The sequence below is a fragment of the Macaca thibetana genome, chromosome 2 (assembly GCF_024542745.1).
Source record: "Macaca thibetana thibetana isolate TM-01 chromosome 2, ASM2454274v1, whole genome shotgun sequence".
Taxonomy (NCBI): domain Eukaryota; kingdom Metazoa; phylum Chordata; class Mammalia; order Primates; family Cercopithecidae; genus Macaca; species Macaca thibetana.
Window position 1 is genome coordinate 148030011 of NC_065579.1, and position 22433 is coordinate 148052443.

Genomic DNA, 22433 nt, shown 5'->3' on the forward strand with positions numbered 1-22433 from the left:
ACACCAGGATACCATCACAATGCACCTAATGAAGTGGACAGGAAACAAGAACACAACAGTCTTCTCAGGGGAGATACTGGAAGCTCAGCCCACAGGTCTGTTGCGCCCACTTGGCAGCAGTAAGTAGTAACCAGACCAGCAGCAGCCCTCCTGAGAGTCCCACAAGCCCTCGAGAAGGTTTATTTTGCTTCTGCTGCATGCCTCCAGTATGATCTGAGCTATGGCTACCGCTGCTGCAAAGAATTGAGGCTCTGGGTTCTCACATAAGCTGAGCTATTGCTGAGTGCAATGAGTGCCACTTGGTATCACCTGCATCCCACAGCCATCCCTTTGGATTCGGGATCAGAGGTCTTACTACCATCCCCTAAAATGCTGAACCCAGATGGCCTGGATCCCTCACCAAGGGAGTGGTAACACAGACAGCAGATTCTCTTCTCTAGCAGTCCCTGGCAGAGAAAAGAGCATCTGTTTCTCTTAGACGTCAATAAGCCCGACAAAGCTATTCATCTAGGCAGGAGCTGAATCAGGGAGAGGGAGACAAAGCAGGGGAGGCTATCAGAATCACCTGGTGCACTTTTCAAACAGTACAGCCTCCTGGCTTGAGGACCACAGGGAGCCACATCCCTGGAAGGAGCACTTCACATCCCTGGGGTGACTGGACTGCAAAAAGGGCCAAAAACCACTCCGGGGTCAATGGCTCTGGGCATCAGTCCAGGCACTGACTTTGGGCTTGCTGTACCAGAATCACATGGGAGGCTGTTAGAAATACAGATTCCAGGGTCAAGCCATCCAAGAGTCTAATCCAGTTGTTTCAGTATCGGATCCAATTATCTGCATTTTTAACAAGTTCCCAGGTGATCCAGATGCACAGCCAGGTGTGGAAGCCAGGCAGTGAGATGAACAGAGAGCCAGGTGAGACAGGCAAAAGAGTCTTTCAACAGCAGGGTTAAGTTGGAACAGCCTCATTCCACACCCACACCTTACCTCTGGGATGCCCCATGGCATCTGGCCATGAATAAAATGCTTCTAGGACCCCCTCGCCCCAATGAATTCAGCCTCTCTCTCCAGAGAACCAGTCAGAAGATACATGAACCTCACTTGTTTCTTGACTCCACATCCTTAAGAAAAAAAAAAAATCACTGATTTGTTTTGAGAATCAGTTCACAACAATTCTGTCATGGAGACATGGGTGGAAGTGAAGGAGGAAGAGTAAATCCTAACTTTCCTAACAGCGCACAGCACTGCCTGCCCCTCGCCTTGCAGGTAAGGAAGCATCATAGAAACATGAAGGAACCACAGTGACGGGGGCCGTCTGAACAGAGCTGAAGCCTCACAGCCCGTGTTTGTTCAATACACCACTCTAGGATAGCATTTCTAACATTTTGTGACACCAGGCATTGTACATATCTGTTCCTCATTTGGTTCTCACAACAACCCGGCCAAGGCAGACATCACTACTGCAGTAGTGATGAACAGAGGGCCATCCCTGGACACAGATGCCAGACTCTCAGTCCCATGACTGAACACCATGTCTGGTTTCTACAGCCTTCCTCCACCCTCAGTTTAGATAAAATATACAGGAAATAAATCAAAGTTCATTTTTGGTGTGTGATCAACTAAAAAGATTAAGCCAGTTTTCGTGTAAGCTCATCTACAGTTTTCCTTTCTCCAATATTTGTCACATCATATAACACCAAGGCCAGGTTAAGTGGGAACCCAGGAGGCCTCACAGTGTCCCTTCCAATTAATTATTCCAATTCTCTAAACTATAACCCGCCACCCTTGTTCTTTGAGCAAATGTGAAGGTGAATGGGGCATGCAGATGGGCAGCTGTGTGGCACAGCCCTTTCTACCCAGTGTGTGGACCCCTGCATATCCTGTGGAAGGACTAGCCCTATACATTAGCAGCCATGCAGGCCTGGACATTCAGAGCAGGAGTGAGGTCAGTCCCATCACTATGCCCTTTTCATTTTCTTTGGGGTGTGAAGGGTGCTTTAAAGGTGATGACAACAAACAGGGTGCACTAACTCTAGTATCAGTCATGAGAATTTTCCTAATTATTTTCTTAAAGATAAAGCAGGAGAACTGAATGAGACACCTTCCCTCCACATATTCACCCAAGGCATCAGTGCACAGGGCCTGCTGAAGTCTGTGAGCAGAGCAGCAGAACTGAGAGAAAGCCTATAGGTACTCCAGGCCTTCCACTGACCACCAAGCAGCAGTCGTCTGCAGCTGCAGGAGGGACAAGGAAGGACCCTCAATCAAAGACAATTAGGGCCCATAAAATAGTCTGGTGGCCAGTCAGGAGAACTTAGACGAACCCTTCAGGTACTCAGGTCCTAAGCCCTGACAAACAGAATGGGTTTGATCCCACACTCACATATTAAAAGGCTGAAGCTGAGGCAACACTACAGCCCATATTCTACTCAACTAGGCTACTCAACCTCCCACACTAATAGCCTGTCAAAAGAAGGAGAGTGGCCATTTCTGGGCATAAACACTATTTTCCTCAGTTTCTACTGGTCTCCTGCATATGATGACCAGCACCAATCAAAAACTACAAAGCACATATAACTGCAAGCAAATGTGACCCAGTATCAAGAGAGAAAATAGTCAACAGAACCAAACCTAGAGATGATCAAGGTGTTGGAACTGTCAAATCGAGACTATGTTTAGAGGATCTACAGGTGGGCAACACATGTAAAGAGCTGGGGGTATTTCAGCAGAGAAACAGAAACTATAAAAAAAAGCCAAATGATAAAAGAATCAGGAATTAAAGCAGAAGTTAGTGACTTTTCCCATACAGCCCACTAGGCTGTCTCTAGAAAAATTCTCATTTTACATATCAGAAGACTGAGGCTGTCAAATACCAAGACAAGAAACCTCTCACAAGAAATAACAGCCATTAAGCAACTTGGACCACCACCAGTGCTCCCGCCTCTAGTTTCTTGAGACACCTGGGTATTCAGAGAGACTTAAAAAATTAAAACCTCTGAAGCTGCATAGTCTAGTCCAGGAGGGGTTTTTTGCCGACCAATCAAATCCAGTACACAGCCTTTTTTTGTATGGCCTCTGAGCTAAGAATGGTTTTTACATTTTTTAGGGTTGTAACAACAACAACAACAAAGAATATGTGGCAAAGACCACATGCGACTGCAAAGAGTAAATTATTTACTATCTGGCTCTTTACAGAAAATGTTAACCTCTGATCTAATCAAGAGACTAAGCTCAGTAGACAAAAGAAGAGATGAAAAAGTAAAACAAGGAAGCAAAGAAAGGGGCTATGGATGTCATGATTTTTCTACCAGTTTATACCTTTTACCAGTCACCTGAGCACAGGCAATGCAGATCTCCACAGGATTTTCAGATCTCCACGTAACACTCACACTGGAGGAGGTATAAGGAACAAGGCCACCAGAGTCCCCAGGTCACTAAACTTCTAAAACAGCCGTGCCAAACAGCTAGACCCAGATATCAGGACTGCCTTGGCTGAATGTCAGGTAGTATACTTCATAACCTCAGACCAGAGTTCCCAAAGCCCACTCTCTCCCTTGTTCCAAGCAAGATAAACCTAAAGTCTGTAAGACTCTGACGAGGAGACAAATCACTTTTTAGTTGACTCCCAGATATCATTATAATGAAAGCCTTTTTAAACTTTGTTTTGTTTTATTGCTTGAAAAGGGTCAGACCTTTGAATTGTCACCCCTTCTATAAAAGGCTGTGATGGGTGCTTGCTTCCAACTATTAGCAATGGGGCACTGTGATGGGATCACAAGGGAAAGATAACAGACAACTGCACAGAGGGCTTCAAAGCAGTTACACCTCCACACCCTCACCTACTCAAGATGTGCCATTTAATCACCATTCACTGCCTGTCTAAAATTTGCTCAGCGCTGCAAAGACCAAAATGATCGTACCACAGTTCTTATTCTTAAGGAGTTTATGATCTGAGGAATAAGACAATAAAAATGTAGCAGAGGACTGTTAGGAAGAAAGGCTACAGCTGTAATAAAGCCAAAATCAATCCTCCATCTTCCTCATAATTTTAGAAAATTGCAATTCAAAAACTTTGAACATCTTAAAATCATGATACAGTCAACCACAGAGTATTGGTTCCAGGACCCTCCACGGACGTCAGAATCTGTGGATGCTCAAGTCTCTTACATAAAATGACATAGTACAGTGAGCCCTCTGTATCTGTGGACTTTGATCTATAGTGGGTTGAATCTGCAGATACAGAAATCCATGGACAGGGAGAGCCAACTGCATCCAGTTCACATAGCTAAGGTGGCAGCTACCTGGAGCATCTGGGCATTGAAGAGAATGAAAGAGTGAGAGATCAAAAGTCCTCTGCCAACAGGAGAGCAGGACAGGACAGCTACTCTCCTGGTGGATCCTTAGGTTACAGGGGCAAGTCCAGGGAGGGAAGCACTCTTGTTACCAAATCTTCAGTGGCAGGATTTGACCTTAGCTTCTTGATTTGCCACTGAAGTATTTTCCTAGTGATCAATGTCCAGCTGTCTCCCATTTATCTCTTTCAAGATTCAGAAAACCGCTCCACAGAGCTCCCCATCAGGCTTCCAGGATGTCATTCCACAACTGCACCTACACTGGCCCCTCTGGCCTCCCCGCTGCCACACCCTGCGGCTTCCTATAATCCAGCCAAAGACCTCATCCTCTCCCAAAGCGTGGCCTTTGCTCAAGAGTGCTCCCTATCTGCAGCATCCTTCCTCCCTCCTCTCCACCTGGCAAGTTCTATTCATTCTTCAAGATCCAGCTCACATGTCACCTCCTCTTAGAATTCATTCCCATCCTACCAGGAAGTGTCAGGTGGTACTGCCTCCTTGCTCCTCGAGTGTCTTCCTGTCCTTCTGGGATGACCCTTGCAACACTATGTGGTCAATTCTGGGAATTTTAATTCTCCTAATAAACACATCTTCTCAAGGTCAGAAGCTGTCTCTTATTTCCATTTATTAGGAAATTAACCCAGTACCTAACATATAACAGGAATACAGAGTGTGTGTGTGTGCATTTGTGTGTGTGTATATATATATATATATATATATATATACTCACACATCATAAAATAATAAAAGAATTGCTCAGCAACAAAGAAAAGAAAGTTTTTACTTTCTAGTTTTTTTTTTTCTTTAGACAGAGTCTCGCTCTTTTGCCCAGGCTGGAGTGCAATGGTGCGATTCAGCTCACTGCAAACTCCACCTCCCGGGTTCAAGTGATTCTCCTGCCTCAGCCTCCCAAGTAGCTGGGATTACAGGCATGCGCCACCAGGCCCAGCTAACTTTGTATTTTTACTAGAGATGGGGTTTCACCGTGTTGGTCAGGCTGGTCTCGAACTCCTGACCTCAAGTGATCCACCCACCTCAGCCTCCCAAAGTGCTGAGATTACAGGCGTGAGCCACCGTGCCCAGCCAAGAAAGTTTTTGCTTTCTATCAGGTGTACTGTACTCTTATACAACTAATAATATGTGCCAGAAAAGCAACAGGCAAGGTTGTAAATCTCATTCTCACCTAAAATAAAGCCTCAGCCAGGACTTGATTACTCCATCCATTGGATTTTTAAGGCTCCACCCATCAGAAGACTCAGATCAACAGCACTGTTCTTTTTATTTCTTCCCAGAATGTTTGATTTGGACTCCTAGCTTCTTCATCAACTCAGAGGGAGAAACACCTCTCACAGGATCCAGTGACACCCATGGCCTTCACTCAGACCAGAACCAGGACACCACCAGTGACAGCAAACATGCATCGACACGCACAGAACAGTTCATCACTGCTGCACTAGATGGGAAAGGGAAACACTTCTGTCATCAGAAGTAGGTCAGAAAAATTATTACCATTCCTTGTCATTAGTTTTGTGAACTTTTCCCAATAATAAGCTGGACCAATCCCTTATGCAGAAGAGGATTTTAAAATCAATATTGGAAAAAGTCAGAAGCAAGTGAACAGTATGGAAGAGCACACTACATGTTAAGTGGCACTCAGTACAACAGGAAATCCTCTAGATGAGGCTACAGGTTCACAGGGAGGACTACAGTAGGGGTAGTGGAGAAGGCACCTAGGAAGAATGGGCAGACAACTCATTCTGCCAGCAACCATGCAAGATCCATCTCAGGGTCCAACCCTCCCAGAGGGCTAGGAGGATGTGCTGTGATCCACACACTGCCACACCACCAGGCCCTTCAGCACCCCACACAGCAGGCTGCCAACTAGCCACCTCCTTCAATCTTTCCATGTGGACAACTCAGGAGAGGAAAGAAGAATTTCCCTGCTTTTGTAAGGTTCTTCTCTCCATCTTTCTCCTCTTATTTAAATCTTCCAGAATATAGTTTTGAAAATATAGTTTTACCTCCACTAAAAGCACTGCCCAACCATACCAACCAAAAGGGAGCCCCCTTCTTTAGAAGCGATGGTCATAGCATCTGCTCAGCATTTAGTTGACTGCCTTGGGTCTCTGTTAACTTATGGAACAATGCCAAGCACCATCTTCCCTTCTCGTCCTTTGTACTGAGTACTGAATATGATTGTACACCTTCAACATCATCTTCTGTAGCACCTCCTATAGGAAATGCATTTCCAAGAGCATCAAGCAGTAGAAGCCAACTCCACCTAACTTAAGCAAAGGAGAGTTAATTGGCAGGTCATCAGTGGACGATCCAAACCTCAAGAAGGCAGGAGGACCAGACAGAAACCAATGGTACACTGAAAGTGTAGAAGACGGCAAAAGATACAACCTCATAGCATGAAGGGGCTGATCGCAACACCTGGGAGACAACGAGGAACTCCCATCCTGGCCTCCCATCATTCCTCTGTACTCACTCAGAACTGAAGGTCCTCAGGCATGAGGTGCAAGCTGGCTGAGCTTGCACTGTGCCCAGATTCAGCTTCCATGGAGGAATTACAGTCCCACCAAGTCTACACACAGCAAGAAACAGGAACACTCCCAGAAGGAAACTGGAACACCAGTTGCATGGAGAAATGAATGCTGAGCATTCAGAAAATGAGAATGCCCATGAAAGCAGTTAAATGTTTTTAAAATGAAGGAAGTAACTTACGTCACAATTCCCTAAGAAGTCTGGCTCAGAAAAGGAGATTATTATCCATCTAGAGACCTGGGGTGGGGCGGGGAAATCAAGTTCTTCCCCAAGGGACAGTCCTGAGAAAGCGGCGCTCAACCTCCTTTGCAGGAGGAAGAATGGGAAGCCGTGAATTCTCTTTCACTGTAATTAATACATTCCAGGTGAGAACGAAGAGACAGCAGACCTGTAAGTTGTGATCTTCCATCTCTAGAGGTGGCCAACTTTTTCTGCTCATGCCATACTGATTAACCCTTCATCTCCAGGATAGGGGTCCTTCTAACTTGGTTGTCAGGCTACCTGCAGAGGAGTAACAACCGATCTGCCTCTCAGAGACTGACTCTAAGAGCCTCTGAAGGCATGCCCTGGCCCCAGTTTCTCACTGTATCAACTGATTCCTCACCAGGATGCCACAGGGTTCTAAAAGCACAAGTCAGATCTCATCACTCCCATCCTTACAAACTTCAGCAACCACTGACTGTTTCAGGATCACTGTGGGCTACTTTGAGAGTTAACTCCTCAGCACATCCAAGGCCTTCTAAAATCTGGCTTCAAACCTCACTCTTCTCACTGGATCTGATCACCTCCTTAACACCCGCCTGTCTCAGCCCAGCTGCCCCTCATCCTTTAAGGCTGAGGTTAAATGCCTTCTCTGATCTACCAGCTCTGATCCACCAGCAGCTTACACATTTGCATTTCCAAATCTTTTCCTCAATTTAACAACTACTGTAACCAAACTGGCCTTTTTCAAAGCACAAGTCAGTGCTTGTCTTCTCCACAGACTAAAACTTCCTGAGGGCTAGGATCCTACATTGTTTGTATTTCCCAGAAGGCCTGGTTCAACGTGCATTTATGTGCCCACTGCACACTTCAAACATTTGTGTAGTCATCAAATTAGTAAGCTAAGGCCTGTGCCCAGCCAGCATGTCTGCCTTCCCCTCCCAGGAGAGCACAATCCCAAATGATGCTCTCACATCATGTTCAACCCCCTTCTAGGCCACACCGTGTGTACCAGGCTACCCACCTAAAGTAGGGCAAGGCTGTTCCTGGTCTCAAACCTCCAGCAGATGTTATTAGATGCCGCCCACAGCCATGCTTCCCTCCCCCAAATTCCTTGCTGTCAGTTCTAATTCTGGCTGGATGCGCAATCTCCCTAATGTGACTAGAAAAGAGCCCTAGCTGCAGCCAGTGGAGCCCTCTGTATCCCCTCTGCTGAGGACTGGCTTAGCCATGGGCACCTGGTACAATTCAAGTCAGTGTGATGTAAGAGGAATTCTGCCAGGAGCTTCTAGGAAAGTTATCCTTGTGATAGAGACATAAGGGCCGGCATAGCCTCTCTTCTTCTACTGAGGGTTTTACTGTCTGCATGGGACTTGTGGGGCAGTAACAGCCTTTATTAACCATGGGGACAGCCTCCCTAGGATGCACTGGCACACTGTGGATGGCAGAGTGGCAGGAAGAGAAGCACCACGTCTATGATGATGCTAGTGAGCCACTGAATTAGTCAACCCTGGGGGCACTTTGAGACTTCTCATGTTGCAAAATAAATGCTGCACTTAAGCAAAAATATCCTAATAGCCACCCATCACTTAAATGTATTAATGACAATAACAATAGTGCACTCCCACAGTCTGCTGGCATGCGCTAAGTCCTGGACAAATACTATCTCCTCTGATTCCCTGGGCAGTCCTGTGTGTGAGCATCATGATCTTCGAGCAAGGCTCACAGACAGGGTGTCCAGGATTTGCACCCAGCCTACCTAACTCTAAAGATGATGCCCTCCCTGTCATATATTACATGGCTCCAGGCCTCTAGTCATCTCTCCTCACACCCTCCCGAAACACATACCACTGCAGCCCTGACATCTGTGAAGTTTCAGAGCTGAATGAGACTGTCAAGTGATCTAGTCCCTTACTGTATAGACTTGAGGCCACAGAGACTGAAAAAACATGCCAAAGGCAGCAAAGCAAATCACTGACAGAGCCAGGGCTGGGAGAACCCAAGTTCCTGGCTCCCAAAAGACCCTTTTCCACAGAGGTGAAGCCGAGCACATCCCAGGGGCAGCCTGAGCCAGCAGGGCTTCAGACTAACCAGGTGCCAGGGCCCACCCCCTCTTTCCCCGGGTGCTGCCCAGCTCAGAAGGCTAGTTCAGGGAAAATCTGCACTCACCAGCCGGACTGACTTCTGCTCCTCATGGCTGATGCTGCCTTCACCCATGGGCAGGGATGCCTTGGAGTGCTTGGTGGCAGCCTCTCTTTCCGTCTTTGCCACCTGGAAGAGCTTATCCTGGACAGCAGCATGCTCCTGTTCACACCTGTGCAGAAGAAAGATGAGGAGAAACAGATGCAGATGACATGACGGGCAGCCCATAGCCAAGACAAGGTCTGCGCACTCACTTCAGCTGCCAGGGAAACGCTGAAACCAGCCAGCAGCCGGCCAGGAAAGGAGAGAGTGCTGTAAAACCACACGCCCCATCATTCCACGCCTGAGCTCAGGCATCACTGACAGCTCCCCAGACAAGGGGAGACAATGACACTGAGCCAGGACAACACAGCTCAGGAACAGGAGGAGACCTGGCCAAGTAGGCAGCCCCATGCCCAGTGAGAGTCTCAGGGAGGGGCTCAATCCACGGATTGCCTCCACTTGAGAGCTTGAAGATTGGAGATGGTAGTAGTCCTCTGTTTTGAACATTTAACTCTTCATTCTGAATATGTTCCTACCCTTTGACCTATTTCTGGGCATTCTGCCTAGTAAAATAATCCTATAGAGAAGAAAAAAGTTATTAGTGCTGAGATGCTCTTAACAGTATTATTTATTATAGTGACAAAAATGCAAGCAACCTAAATGTCCCAAAATCAAGGTCAAGCTAAAGTAAATATGGTGTGATCATATAATGATCTATGACATCACCACTAGAAAATATAGTCTTTCATTTGTCTGTAGGTTAAATCTAAAAACTGAGAACCAATAAATGCTTTTAGTAATAAAACTGCTTATAAAGCAGGTGAAACTAATGACAAATCATTATGATACGAAGTGAAAATAGCAAGATATGAAATTATCTATGACTTTCAAAAAATAACCCTAAACAGTGGGTAGGGGATTCTGGGTGGAGAAGAACATGAAATACTCCAAAATATTAATAGTGGTTGTCTTGAGATGATGAGTCTATGGGTGATTTTTTCACTTGATAAATTTTTAAATCTTTCATTAGCATGTATTAATTTACCATTTTGAAAATGTTTAAAAGTACCAAAAAAGCGGGGTTCAGGTTAGTAGTTGGCTTTTTTTCTTTTTTTTGGTTTTGGGTCTCATAATGTGGCCCAGGCTGGAGTGTAGTAGTGCAATCATAACTCACTGTAAACTCCAACTTCTGGGCTCAAGCAATCTTCCCACCTCAGCCTCTTGAGCAGCTGAGACTACAGACGTGTGTTACCCCCAGTTAATGTTTTTAATTTTTTTTGTAGAGACAGGGTCTCACTATGTTGCTCAGGCTGGGCTCAAACTCCTGACTTCAAGCAATCCTCCTGCTTTAGCCTCCTAAATTCGCTGGGATTATAGGATTGAGCCACCACACCTGGCCAGGTCAGTTATTCTTGCTGAGACCTATTAGGGAGAGTGAATCTTAGAATGTGGGTCTTAACCCATGATTATGCAACAGACCCAACATGGCTGAACTACTAGAAGGCAAACGCCCAACCACGGCTGACACTGGGCCCCCTAAGCTGACCCACTGGGTCCTCTGACCATACTGAGGGCAATTGCCTCAAGGATGCTGAAGAGGCCAATCAGTAACAACTACTGTGAGGGTCCACTGAGAACTCTGTAGGACAGGTGCTATGCTCACGTGCATGATATACAGTAACATATTTAACCATGACAGGAGCCCAGTTAAAGAAGTACTCTTCTTAGATGCAGTGATTTTTCAAGTTCACATAACTAGCAAGTTGCAGGATCAAGATGCCACCCTGTGCTCCACTGGGGCCTCTGTGCCTTAACCACTTTGCTAAAACTCCTCTGGCAACAGGCCCCATGTCAGAGGTGTGGCCAGGTCCTGGTGTTGTGGCCTGTGCTGACAAAATCACCAACATCCTGGAGCCAGTTCATCTGGACAACCACAGCTAGCACTGGGAGGGCTCCACTTCCTCATCTCTTTGAAAACATGCCTGCATGTGCACACACATGCAGAAGTTCCAGCCACTCAACTGTTTAGTTATAGCTTTTTTAAATGATTTTTTTTTTTTTCCAGAGACAGGGTCACCCAGGCTGGAGTTCAGTGGTGCAATCATTGCTCCCTGCAGCCTCGGCTTCCTGGACTCAAGTGATTCTTCCACCTCAGCCTCCCGAATAACTGGGACTACACAGGCACACACCACAACACCTAGCTAGTTTTTTTATCTTTTAGAAACAGGGTCTTGCTATGTTGCCCAGGCTGGTCTCAAACTCCTGGCCTCAAGCAATCCTCCTGCCTTGGCCTCTCAAACTGCTGGGCATGAGGAACATTAATGAACAATTCCCCTATGCCCCTTTTGGTGTTTCTAAATCTTTAAACTAGAACCAGTGACACCTATACCATAGGGTTGTCCTTCAATGCAACTGAGATTAATTATGTGAGACAAACCCTCCAGGGCTTCAGGCAAGGAGAGGGGTTTCCAGTGAGGAAAGAGGCTTTTAGGTGGAGCGCAGTGCCGGGAGCAAGCAGGCTCTCAGGCTCACCTCTTGACATCCTCCTTTGCCCCTGAGATCTGCTGGCCACTACTGCTCCCCGATCTGGGCAGTGTGGATTCTGCAAAGGAAAGAGAAGAAAAGGCCTGTCAGTGGCACCCCAGGGTCCATGAAGGCACGGAGGTCACCCAGAGAGGAAGGACCCCCATGAATGAATGTGCCCCTGGGAAGGCAGCACTACAGATGAGCCCCCACAAAGGAGTGTTCGCAGGGGCATTCAAGGAACACCCTTGATTCAAGCTGTCTGGAAAGCCAGATGATCCAAGCCACCTCTTATCCCGAAGGGGTCTCTGCACCAGGATGCCCACAACACTGGGTGCAGTGTTCCAAACCCATCCCTACCCTCCTGACAATTATTTGGAATCCAGGTCATCTCCTAAGCACAGGCCAGGAGTGGCTGCATGAAGTCATTGCTTTGCTTCATGAGGACAACCTCCCAGGTAGAGGTTTTGGCATAGGGAAGGGAAGGGGTGGGGGCTCTTTAAATCTTGTTTCCCTTAGTACCCACCTGAGTCTGCACAATCCCCAGTGTAGCAAATGCCACATATTAAACCTAGTTCTACTTAACCCCTATCGCCCCTAGTATTATTGGGCTCTTTCTGTTGTTACAGTAGGTCCCTTTTGATCATCACGGATTTGGGGATTTCTGAGCAAATCTAATTCACTCTCCCCACCACTTGCTGATACTGAAGGTTTTGTTACTACGCCATCCCCAGCCTTCACCCTTCCAAAGCTCTCTGTCAGCCAAAGCTCACCACCTTTCTTGGCCTTCTCCGATGTCCCACACCTCCCTCCACCACAGGGTTCTATGCACCAGCAGCCAGAACCACACAGAACATAGTGTAAGAACCAGGCTGTGGGAGGTGCTCAATAAAGGTGTGCAACTCCAACTCCAGACCCATCAGGGACACCTCAGGGGGCACTTCTGAAAGCGTCAGCTGTGACTCACACTTTCAAACCACCTCTCATGGGAGGAGAGCACTTCCCATGCTCCTCAGCAACACACCAGGTTCTCAACTGAGGTGAATGCAGGAGGCTGCTGTGGGGTTTCATCTCCACACCAGTGCTCCCCATGCTTACTTATTTGCCTGAAGAGTTCTACTGAGGTTTAATGCCTGGTATTTTTGTTTTTTATATAATTTTCCATTTTTTAACTACAAAAATAACAGGCCTGCCGATGTAGAGCATGTGGCACTCATCCTCACTGCCCCTTCTGTGTGCCCCTGCCCGATCCCCGCTCCCTGGGAGTGCACAGTGTTGAATATGCGTTTCTTCCAGTATTAGTGACATGGAGATCTTGTCATGAGCATGGCCACCTGTGCACATTTCCTACTGAGCTGTCTTTCTTAAAGATCTTTAAGAACTCGCTACATATTAAGATTACTATGACTCTGTCCAATGTTATATTTTCTCTAACTTATCCATTCCTGTTTCTTCTTTTCTAAACTGTCTAATTTCTTATATTCACATTTCCTATTTTTTTAATTTAAGGTTTCTTCATTTAATATGATGTGCAGAAAATCCATCTTTTATTGTACTTTTACGGCTTCAGGCCATACATTTCAATCTTTTATTTCCTCTGACATTTTTGGGGGGTATGGTATGAGAATTTTAACTTCTTTTTCTAACTTCGTTCCATTACTAAAATAAAGCAAAAGCTGGTTTTAAAAGTACAAAATATCTTAAAATTAGTTAACTTCAAGACAGTCATTTTGACTCTTCAACATTCAGAAACAAAACTCACATCTATCATTTAAACAGCAAAGTATTTTGTTATAACTAACTCCAAGTGACAAAGAACTACTATTCTTGCTTTCCAAACTGCCAAAACTTACCAAACTGAAGCAAATGCTTATTTCTTCTAAAGCTGAAACTGATGTGTAGTATTATATATTATGGCAATTTTCACTTTTATCATCACTTTCTCCCTCTTTCGAGTTAATCCAGTTTGTTAAAGTGCATTGGGTCAAGTTAGACCCCTCTCAAGCCCTTCTCATCAGTTAGAGCTGCGTAGGGAGTAAGTGAGCCCTATTGGCAAAGGAGAAGAGCTTCTTGGGGGGTTTTCGGGAATCTTACACATCCCCTTCAGTGGTAGATATTCAGAAAGATCTTGGGGTGGGTCCAAATCCAGGTGCTCACTGGCTCCCAGGCAGACAGCACAGGGGTGGAGGTGTCGGGACACCTGGCAGGCATCCCCTTGAAGATGAAGCCAGAGTTCTCTGGCCACCATGGGGAGGCCTCCATGGCCTGGCTCCCGAGTGCCACTCCAACATCTCCCCCTCCCTTGTACCTTGTATTCCAGAGACAGCAATGCTTCTAGGCCCCTGAGCAGGCTGGGATGCACCCTGCCTCCGGACCTCTGCTCCTGCTGTCTGCCCACCCGCAGTGCCCACCCACCACCATTTGTCCTGCCTTTCACAGTCCCTCCTCTCCCGGGACAGATTCTAGTGTTGCATCACAACACGACATCTGGGCTGACATCTGGCTCTATAACCAGAGCCAGCTGTGCCATGAGAGAGGGTCCCTGCCCACCTATCACTGTGTCCTGGCACAGGGCACGGGACCTGGTTCTGGGTGGCCTTCAGTAAACACTAAGTGGGCAGGATACAGCTCTCATCTTCTAAACTCTTACAACCCAACAGGGAAGATGAGTAGAAAAGGCAACTGTAACGCGAGACCAGGCCAGAGATGAACAATCTAGTGCGTGGTTCTCCATGTAAACAGTCGGTCCTTCCGTGGTGGCATGGTGCCTCCAGCCAATCTTTTTTTTTTTTAATCGAGTTACTGAGTCTGGTAGACAGACCCAAGTTCTCAAAAACAAGTATGTTTTGAGCAGTTGCTCCAAGTACTTTATTTTGTAATATTTTAACATTTGTATGCCTTACAAATTTTTTTCTTAAAATTTTATTTCCTCGTGTTTGCTACAAGTTGTTAATTGGGGAAAGCACAAATTTCTTCATCTGCAACAGGTACAATAGAGTAGGGAACAAATCTGCTTTCAGCTTGGCTTGAGCACCAGCTTCACAGTCGGCCAGGAAGAGGAACTCCTAGGTCCTAGAAGCCCAGAGGAACCATTCCAAGGGCCAAGACAGGAGCTCTCAACCTGAGGCTCAGGTGAGGGCTGCTGTGGCAGGCGCCTAAGTCACTGATGGAATTCTCCCACATTTGGTCCCATTCACGTGAATCCACATCATTCTTTGATTTGGGAGTTAGGCTAGAGTGGCTGAAGCTGCGTCATGGCTATGCTGCCTCTGAGGGCCTTTAAAGGCAACTTCTTTCCTGAGCTGTCAACTCAGGTCCTTCTGCCTCAATTCCCACATGGAGAAAGTGACACAGAGGGAAGGTGGTCTGGCCCAAATCCTGGCAGCTCTGATGACAGCGCCTGTCACTCCCAGAAAGCCATGCTCTTCCGGAAAGCCCTTACCAGACAGAGCTGCTTAACGTCATCCCGAAGCCAACCTGAGCTCCACGTGCCGTCGGGTGGGCTCGGGTGAGCACCCATCACTCCTTTCACTGTCTCTCCACACTCCACAGAACTGTCACAACCCCCATACCTTTGTGAGGGGCTCTCAAGTTGCCATCTTGAAGGCCCAAGGTAGAAGGTGCAGGAGCAGGGGCTGGAGAGCTGGGCTCCTTCATGCGGTTCACCACGTTTTCAGACAGCTAAGGAAGCAGAAAGGAGGGACAAGAAAAAGTTATGTCACAGAAGTGTCTGGAAGCAAAGCCTCCTCTTTATTCAGGTCCTAGAATTAACTGAATGCGCTGCTTCCTCAAGACCAACTCCAACAAAGCAATTCTACTAAAACTCCTCTCGTGGTGGCCCAGTGCCTACCAGGTCCACGCCGAGCCCATCCGGACTCCTAAGCCTACCGATGTATGCCCCCTGCTGGCTTTGCAGCTTCACCCCCACCACTCCCCTCCACACACCCAGTCCTCAGGGGAACCTGATGTATCACTTTTCTCACCTCCTCTGAATTCAGGCATGCTCTTCCCTCTGAACCACCTCCCGCCACCTCCCTCTCTGGGACATCTCCACCTGTCCAAATCATACCCTTTCTTTGGAGGTATCTCAATGTCCCCTTCTCCAGGGAAGGCTGCCCCTCAACAGCATCCAAATGAAGCACAAGTACCTCTGTCCATCGCATTTCTCTTTATTCCACTTTGCAGATAACACATTTTTTTTTTTTTTACAAGTTGAAGGTTTGTGGCAAGCCTGCATCAGGCAAGTCTACTGGTGCTGTCTTTCCAACAGCATGTACTTTGTGTCTCTGTGTCATGTTTTGATAATTCTCACGATACTTGAAGCTTTTCATTGTTATTGTATTTGTTATGGTGATCTGTGATCAGTAATGTTTCATGTTATTCCTGTAATTGTTTTGGGACACTGAGAACATTGTCCATGTAAGATGGCGAACTTAACCAATAAATGCTGTTGTGTTCTGACTGCTCCAGCGACCAGCCATTCCCCCACCCTTATCTCTCTCCCTCTCCTTGGGCCTCCCTATCCCCTGAGACACAACAAAATTAGGCCAATTAATAATCCTGCAATGGCCTCTAAGTGTTCAAATGAAAGGAAGAGTCACATATCTCTCACTTTAAATCAAAAGCTACAAATGATTAAGCTTAGTGAGGAAGATACGTCGAAAGCTAAGACAGGCTGAGAGCTAGGCCTATTGCACCTAACAGTTAGCCAAGTTGTGAATGCAAAGGAAAAGTTGTTGAAAGAAGTTACACATGCTACTCCTGTGAACATATGAATGGTAAGAAAGTGAAACGGACTCACTGCTGACATGGAGAAAGTTTTAGTGGTCTAGATAGAAGATCAAACCAGCCACAGTACTCCCTTAAGCAAAAGCCTAATTGAGCCTAAGGCTCTATCTCTTTTCAATTCAGTCAAGACAGAGGTGAGGAGGTGTAGAAGAAAAGACTGAAGTGAGCTGAGGTTAGTTCACAAGACTTAAGTAAAGACGGCGTCTCCGTAACATAAAAGTGCAAGGTGAAGCAGCAAGTGCTAATGGAGAAGCTGCAGCAAGTTATGCAGAAGATCTAGGTAAGATCATTGATGAAGGTGGTGATACTAAACAGAACAGTCTTTTACTGGGAAAAGATGCCATCTAAGACTTTCATAGCTAGAGAGGAGAAATCAATGCCTGGCTTCAAACCTTCAAAGGACAGGCTGACTCTCTTTTTAGGGGCTAATGCAGCTGGTGACTTTAAATGGAAGCCAACGCTCATTTAGCATTCTGAAAACTCTAGGGCCTTTAAGAATGACACTCAACCTACTCTGCCAGTGCTCTAGAAATGGAACAACAGAGTCTAGATGACAGAACATCTGTTTACAACATGCTTTACTGAATACTTTAAGCCCACTGTTGAGACCTACTGCTCAGGAAAAAAGAATCCATTCAAAATATTACTGTTCATTGACAATGCACCTCGTCACCCAAAAGCTCTGATGGAGATGTACAAGATGAATGTTGTTTTCATGCCTCCTAACACAGCATCCATTCTGCAGCCCATGAATCAAGGAGTAATTACGACTTTCAAGTCTTATTATTTAAGAAATTCATTTCATAAGCTTAGAGCTGCCATAGATAGTGACTCCTCTGATGGACCTGGGAAAAGTAAATTGAGAACTCTGAGGAAAATACTCACCATTCTGATGCCATTAAGAACATTCATGATTCATGGGAAGAGGTCAACAAATCAATATTAATAGGAGTTTAAAAGAAGTAGATTCCAACCCTCACGGATGACTCTGAGGGGTTCAAGACTTCAATGGAGAAGTCACTGCAGATGTTGTGGAAACAGCAAGAAAAGTAGAATTAGAAGTGGAGCCTGAGGATGTGACTGAATTGCCGCAATCCCATGATCAAATTTGAACAGATGAGGAGTTGCTTCTTATGGATGAGGAAAGAAAGTGGTTTCTTGAGATGGAATCTGCTCCTGGTGAAGATGCTGTGAACACTGTTGAAATGACAACAAAGTATTTAGAATAGGATCACAAACTTAGTTGACAGAGTCGAGCAGCAGGGTTTTAGAGAACTGACTCCAGTTGTGAAAGGAGTTCCACTGTGGGTTAAATGCTATCAAATAGCATCGTATGCTACAGAGGAATCTTTTGTGAGAGGAAGAGCTGATCGACATGGCAAACTCATTGTTGTCTTATTGTGTAAAACCTTCACAGTCAACCCCACCTTCGGCAACCACCATACAGATCAGTCAGCAGCCATCAACACGTAGGCAAGACCCCCCACTAGCAAAAAGATTATGACTCGCTAAAGGCTCAGATGATCATTAGCATATTTTGCCAATAAAGTATTTCTAATTAAGGTATATACACTTTTTAGGCATAATGTTAGTCTACACTTGAGAATACAGTATAGTGTAAACGCAACTCTTACATACAACTAGGAAACCAAAAAGTTCATGATTTGCTTTATTTTGACATCCGCTGTACTGTGGTATCTGGAGCCATGCCTGCACCACCTCTGAGGTGTGCCAGTACCACCTCTTCCCTTCCTCTGAGCCCCCCGACAACACACATGTGCTTCTCAGAGAAGTACTTACACCTCCCGCCTGCTTCTCCCGCCTGCCTATCCTGATGGTTTTTAAATACCTTGAGGGCTAAGCCTGCATCTCACTTATCTCTGTACACCTCCAGGGCCACACATACAGTAGATAATCAAAATACTGCTTGACTAATTTCACCTCAGTTCCCCTAATGAAGACTGGATAACCAAAACTCTCATTCATTTTAGAGGATGTGAAATAGGCCTAAGGGTGTCATAAAACAGTTTACTAAAATGAAACAGCAAGCTGGGGATCAATCCAGGATAAAAATCCTTAAGCATTCACTTTAGTAAATATTTATTAAGTGCCTAATATGTGCAAGGCATCATAAAGCACAGCTGAGGGAAAGACATTAAAAATTACTGTAAGACAAAAGACATGATCAGCAACTCCACTTCCAGAATATCTCATTGAGAAAAGTACTCCCCCATGTACACAGAGGCATGTGGAAGGACACTCACTGTGACACTGGAGGAAATAGGGAAAAAAGAAAAGGAAACCACATAAACATCCAACGATAGAGAACTGATTGAGGAAATCCTGGCGTATACACCCTATGGAATTTTATGGACCCATTAAGAAAGAACAAGGTAGAATACATATACACTGTCATGGAAGACACATGAGATACACTGCTGATTGTTTAAAAAGTCGTAGAATTTTTTGTACATCTCAATTTTGTAAAAAATAATGCAGACATACAAATATAAATGTTGCTGAATTTGAATATATGCGTATCCACATACGCATTTCCACAAGTGTGAATTGCATTTGGATTTCACATGCATGCACGTAAGACACATATACAGATCTGCTCTGGGAGAAATCTACAAAACTGCTTAGCAAAGTACTCAGAGGATGAGGTCCTGCAAGTGGGGACAGGAGCAACTGCGGCAGGATTTTCACTTTTGGTACTTTTGTGTCTTAATTTTTTACCATGAACATTTCCTTAGTAACCAAAGATTGTAATAATAATAATAATAACAAAGTCCCTGTAGTATTTAAGATATATACAAATCAAATAGCTAGTTAATGACATATGACAAGAGAAGACCAAACGTATCAATGGAAGGGAATAAGGAGTCCATAAAGAAACCTTTACCTCTTGGTCAATTGATTTCAACAAGGGTGCCAAGACAGTTCAGTGGGGAAAGAGCAGTCTCTTCAACCAATGATGCTGGGATAATTGGATATCCCTTGCAAAATAATATAGTTGCACACCTACCTTACACCATATACAAAAATTAATACAAAACAGATCTGAGACCTAAACGTTAAGAGCTAAAACTATAAAACTCTTATTAGAAAACAGAGGGCTATGGGAAGCGGAGCTTGCAGTGAGCTGAGATCCGGCCACTGCACTCCAGCCTGGGCGACAGAAAAAAAAAAAAAAGAAAAGAAACCAGAGGGCTAAATCATTATGACCTTTGCTTTGGCAATACATTCTTAGAGGTGACACCAAAAGCATGAGCAATGAAATAAATAAATAAATAACTGGACTTTTTCAAAATTTTAAAGTTTTGAGTACCAAATGACACCATAGGGCAACTGAAAAGACAACCCACAGAATGGGAGAAAATATTTACAAATCACATACCTGATAAGGAACTTTTATCTAATAAACACCTCCCAGAATTGAATAATAAAATGAAAAATAATCCTATTTAAAAATAGGCAAAGGATCTACATAGAAATTTTTCCAAAGAAGATATACAAATGGTCAATAAGCACATGAAAAGATGCTCAACATCATTAGTCTCTAGAGAAACATGGGTTTAAACCACAATAAGGCACCACATCACACCCACGATGATGGCTATAATTAAAAGATCAACTTGTAAGGGTCAGCCATAGTGGCTCACGTCTGTAATCCTAGCACTGTGGAGGGCTGAGGCAAGAGGATCACTTGAGACCAGGAGTTTGAGACCAGCCTGGGCAACACAGTGAGGCCCTTTCTCTAAAAAAAATTTTTTTTTAAATTAGCCAGGTGTGGTGCCATGTGCCTGCAGTCATAGCTTCTTGGGAGGCTGAGGCAAAAGGATCGCTTGAGCCTAGGAAGTCATGGTTACAGCAAGCTAAGACTGCACTACTGCACTCCAGCCTGGACAACAGGTGAGGCTCTGTCTCTAAATAAATAAATAAATTTTTAAAGTCAAATTATAATAAGTATTTGCAAGGATGTGGAGAGTTACCACTTGATATTACAATTCCACTCCTCACTATATACCGAAGACAAATGAAAACATGTATTCACATCAGCACTATCTGTAACAGCCAAAAAACAGAAAGGACCCGAATGTTCATCAACCAATGAATGGATAAGTAAAATGAAGTATATCTATACAATAGAGTATTATTCAGCCATAAAAGGGAATGAACTACTGACACATTACAACATGTAGGAACCTTGAAAGCAGTCAGACCCAAAAGGCCACACTGTGTGGCGTATTATAGGATACGTCCACAACAGGCAAATCTTTAGACACAAAAGTAGATTCATGACTGCCTTGGGCTTGGGGAAATGCAGGGACAGGGGTGGGGGCTGATAGCTACAGGGTAAGTAGGATTTGGTGGGGAGGGTGGGAGGTGGGCGTGATGAAAATGTTCTAAAAATGATTGTGGCAATGATCACACATACCTGTGAATACACTAAAAACTATGAAATCACATGCTTTAAATGGGTGAATTGTACAGCACGTGAATCACATCTCAATAGAGCTGTTACAAATAAAAAGTGAGAGAACATCAAAATCAAAGAGAAGCAGCCCAGACAGGAAGTCACTGAGAACAGCACAAGGGCCAGAACATTCCAGTGGCCAGAAGCAGCCAAGAGAGGGATGGGTTCCCTAGGGCAGGAGCTGACTTAGACACAGGAGAAGTGGCGGTGTCTGCGGAAGACAAAAGTCTCACAGCCTAGGGCAGGGCACTGGGGAAGAGGCACAGACAGAAAGAGACTGTGCGCCTGGCACCATAGGTTCACTTTGGAAGGCGTAGGGTGGAAGGACTTGGATGAAGCCGGCACAGAAAGAAGTTTGGAAGTCAGGCAGAGGGAGAGGTCCAACCATCCCGAGGAGATGCTGAAAGTTTGTGAGCAAGGAAACATTATGGCCTGCATGGGAGGTGGGATGAAAAGCTCGTCTGGTGGCTGCCCTGACTGCCGGGAATGAACGAGAGCACAGAGTTGAAGAAAAGGAGCTTTGAGCTCAAGTTCATGGAATAACTTGCGTGAGAATAACAAAAAAGGGCGGGAAATTAAGAAAATTATTCTAAGAAGGCAGCAGATCCGTTTGATTGTAGGTAAATACAAAAATCCCACATTGTAGGGCCAGGCACAGTGGCTCACGCCTGTAATCCTAGCACTTTGAGAGGCCAAGGCGGGCAGATCACGAGGTCGGGAGATTGAGACCTTTCCTGGCTAACACGGTGAAACCCGTCTCTACTAAAAATACAAAAAATTAGCCGGGCATGGTGGCAGGCGCCTGTAGTCCCAGCTACACGGGAGGCTGAGGCAGGAGAATGGTATGAACCCGGGAGGCGGAGCTTGCAGTGAGCTGAGCTCGAACCACTGAACTCCAGCCCGGGTGACAGCGTGAGGCTCTGTCCCAAAAAAAAAAAGAAAAAGAATAAGAAAAGAAAAAAAATTCCCCCTTTGTAAAAGGGAGAAACCTTCCCTTCCCAAGTTTGCTCATTTGTTCCTTTTTTGCAGCTGTAGCAACTAAGACCCTGAATGAGTCAGTGTATGGGAGAATGAGGAGAAACATCTAAAGCCCCAAGTTCCCAGTAAGCACTCAGCAACATGCTGAGGGTAGAAACAGGACACCAGGCTGGGTGCAAGGTGACAGCAGTAGCAACATGGAACATCCTTCTCTGTAGGTGGGGACACAGAGCCAGCACTCAAGAGGGAACACTTCAGGGAACTTCCTGAAGCCAGCACTTCAAGGAACACAGGCTGAATGAAAAGATCTGGGCATCCGAATGGTGGCTGAAACTGGCTAAGAGCTCATTTTTAAATTTTCAGGAAACATGTGCTGGTTGACTTCA

General features: G+C 45.4%; 1 protein-coding gene across 5 annotated transcripts in view; it reads right to left on the minus strand.

The window, feature by feature from the left end:
- CHCHD6 (coiled-coil-helix-coiled-coil-helix domain containing 6) overlaps positions 1–22433 on the minus strand; it is a 238033-nt gene that overhangs the window by 199525 nt on the left and 16075 nt on the right. For all 5 annotated transcript variants that reach the window (XM_050781747.1, XM_050781743.1, XM_050781746.1 and 2 more), the window contains exons 2-4: positions 15374–15482; positions 11811–11880; positions 9264–9408 (exon numbers count right to left, since the gene is read on the minus strand). In XM_050781747.1, the coding sequence (XP_050637704.1) occupies positions 9264–9408; positions 11811–11880; positions 15374–15482 (324 nt within the window). The remainder of the gene's footprint in view (positions 1–9263; positions 9409–11810; positions 11881–15373; positions 15483–22433) is intronic.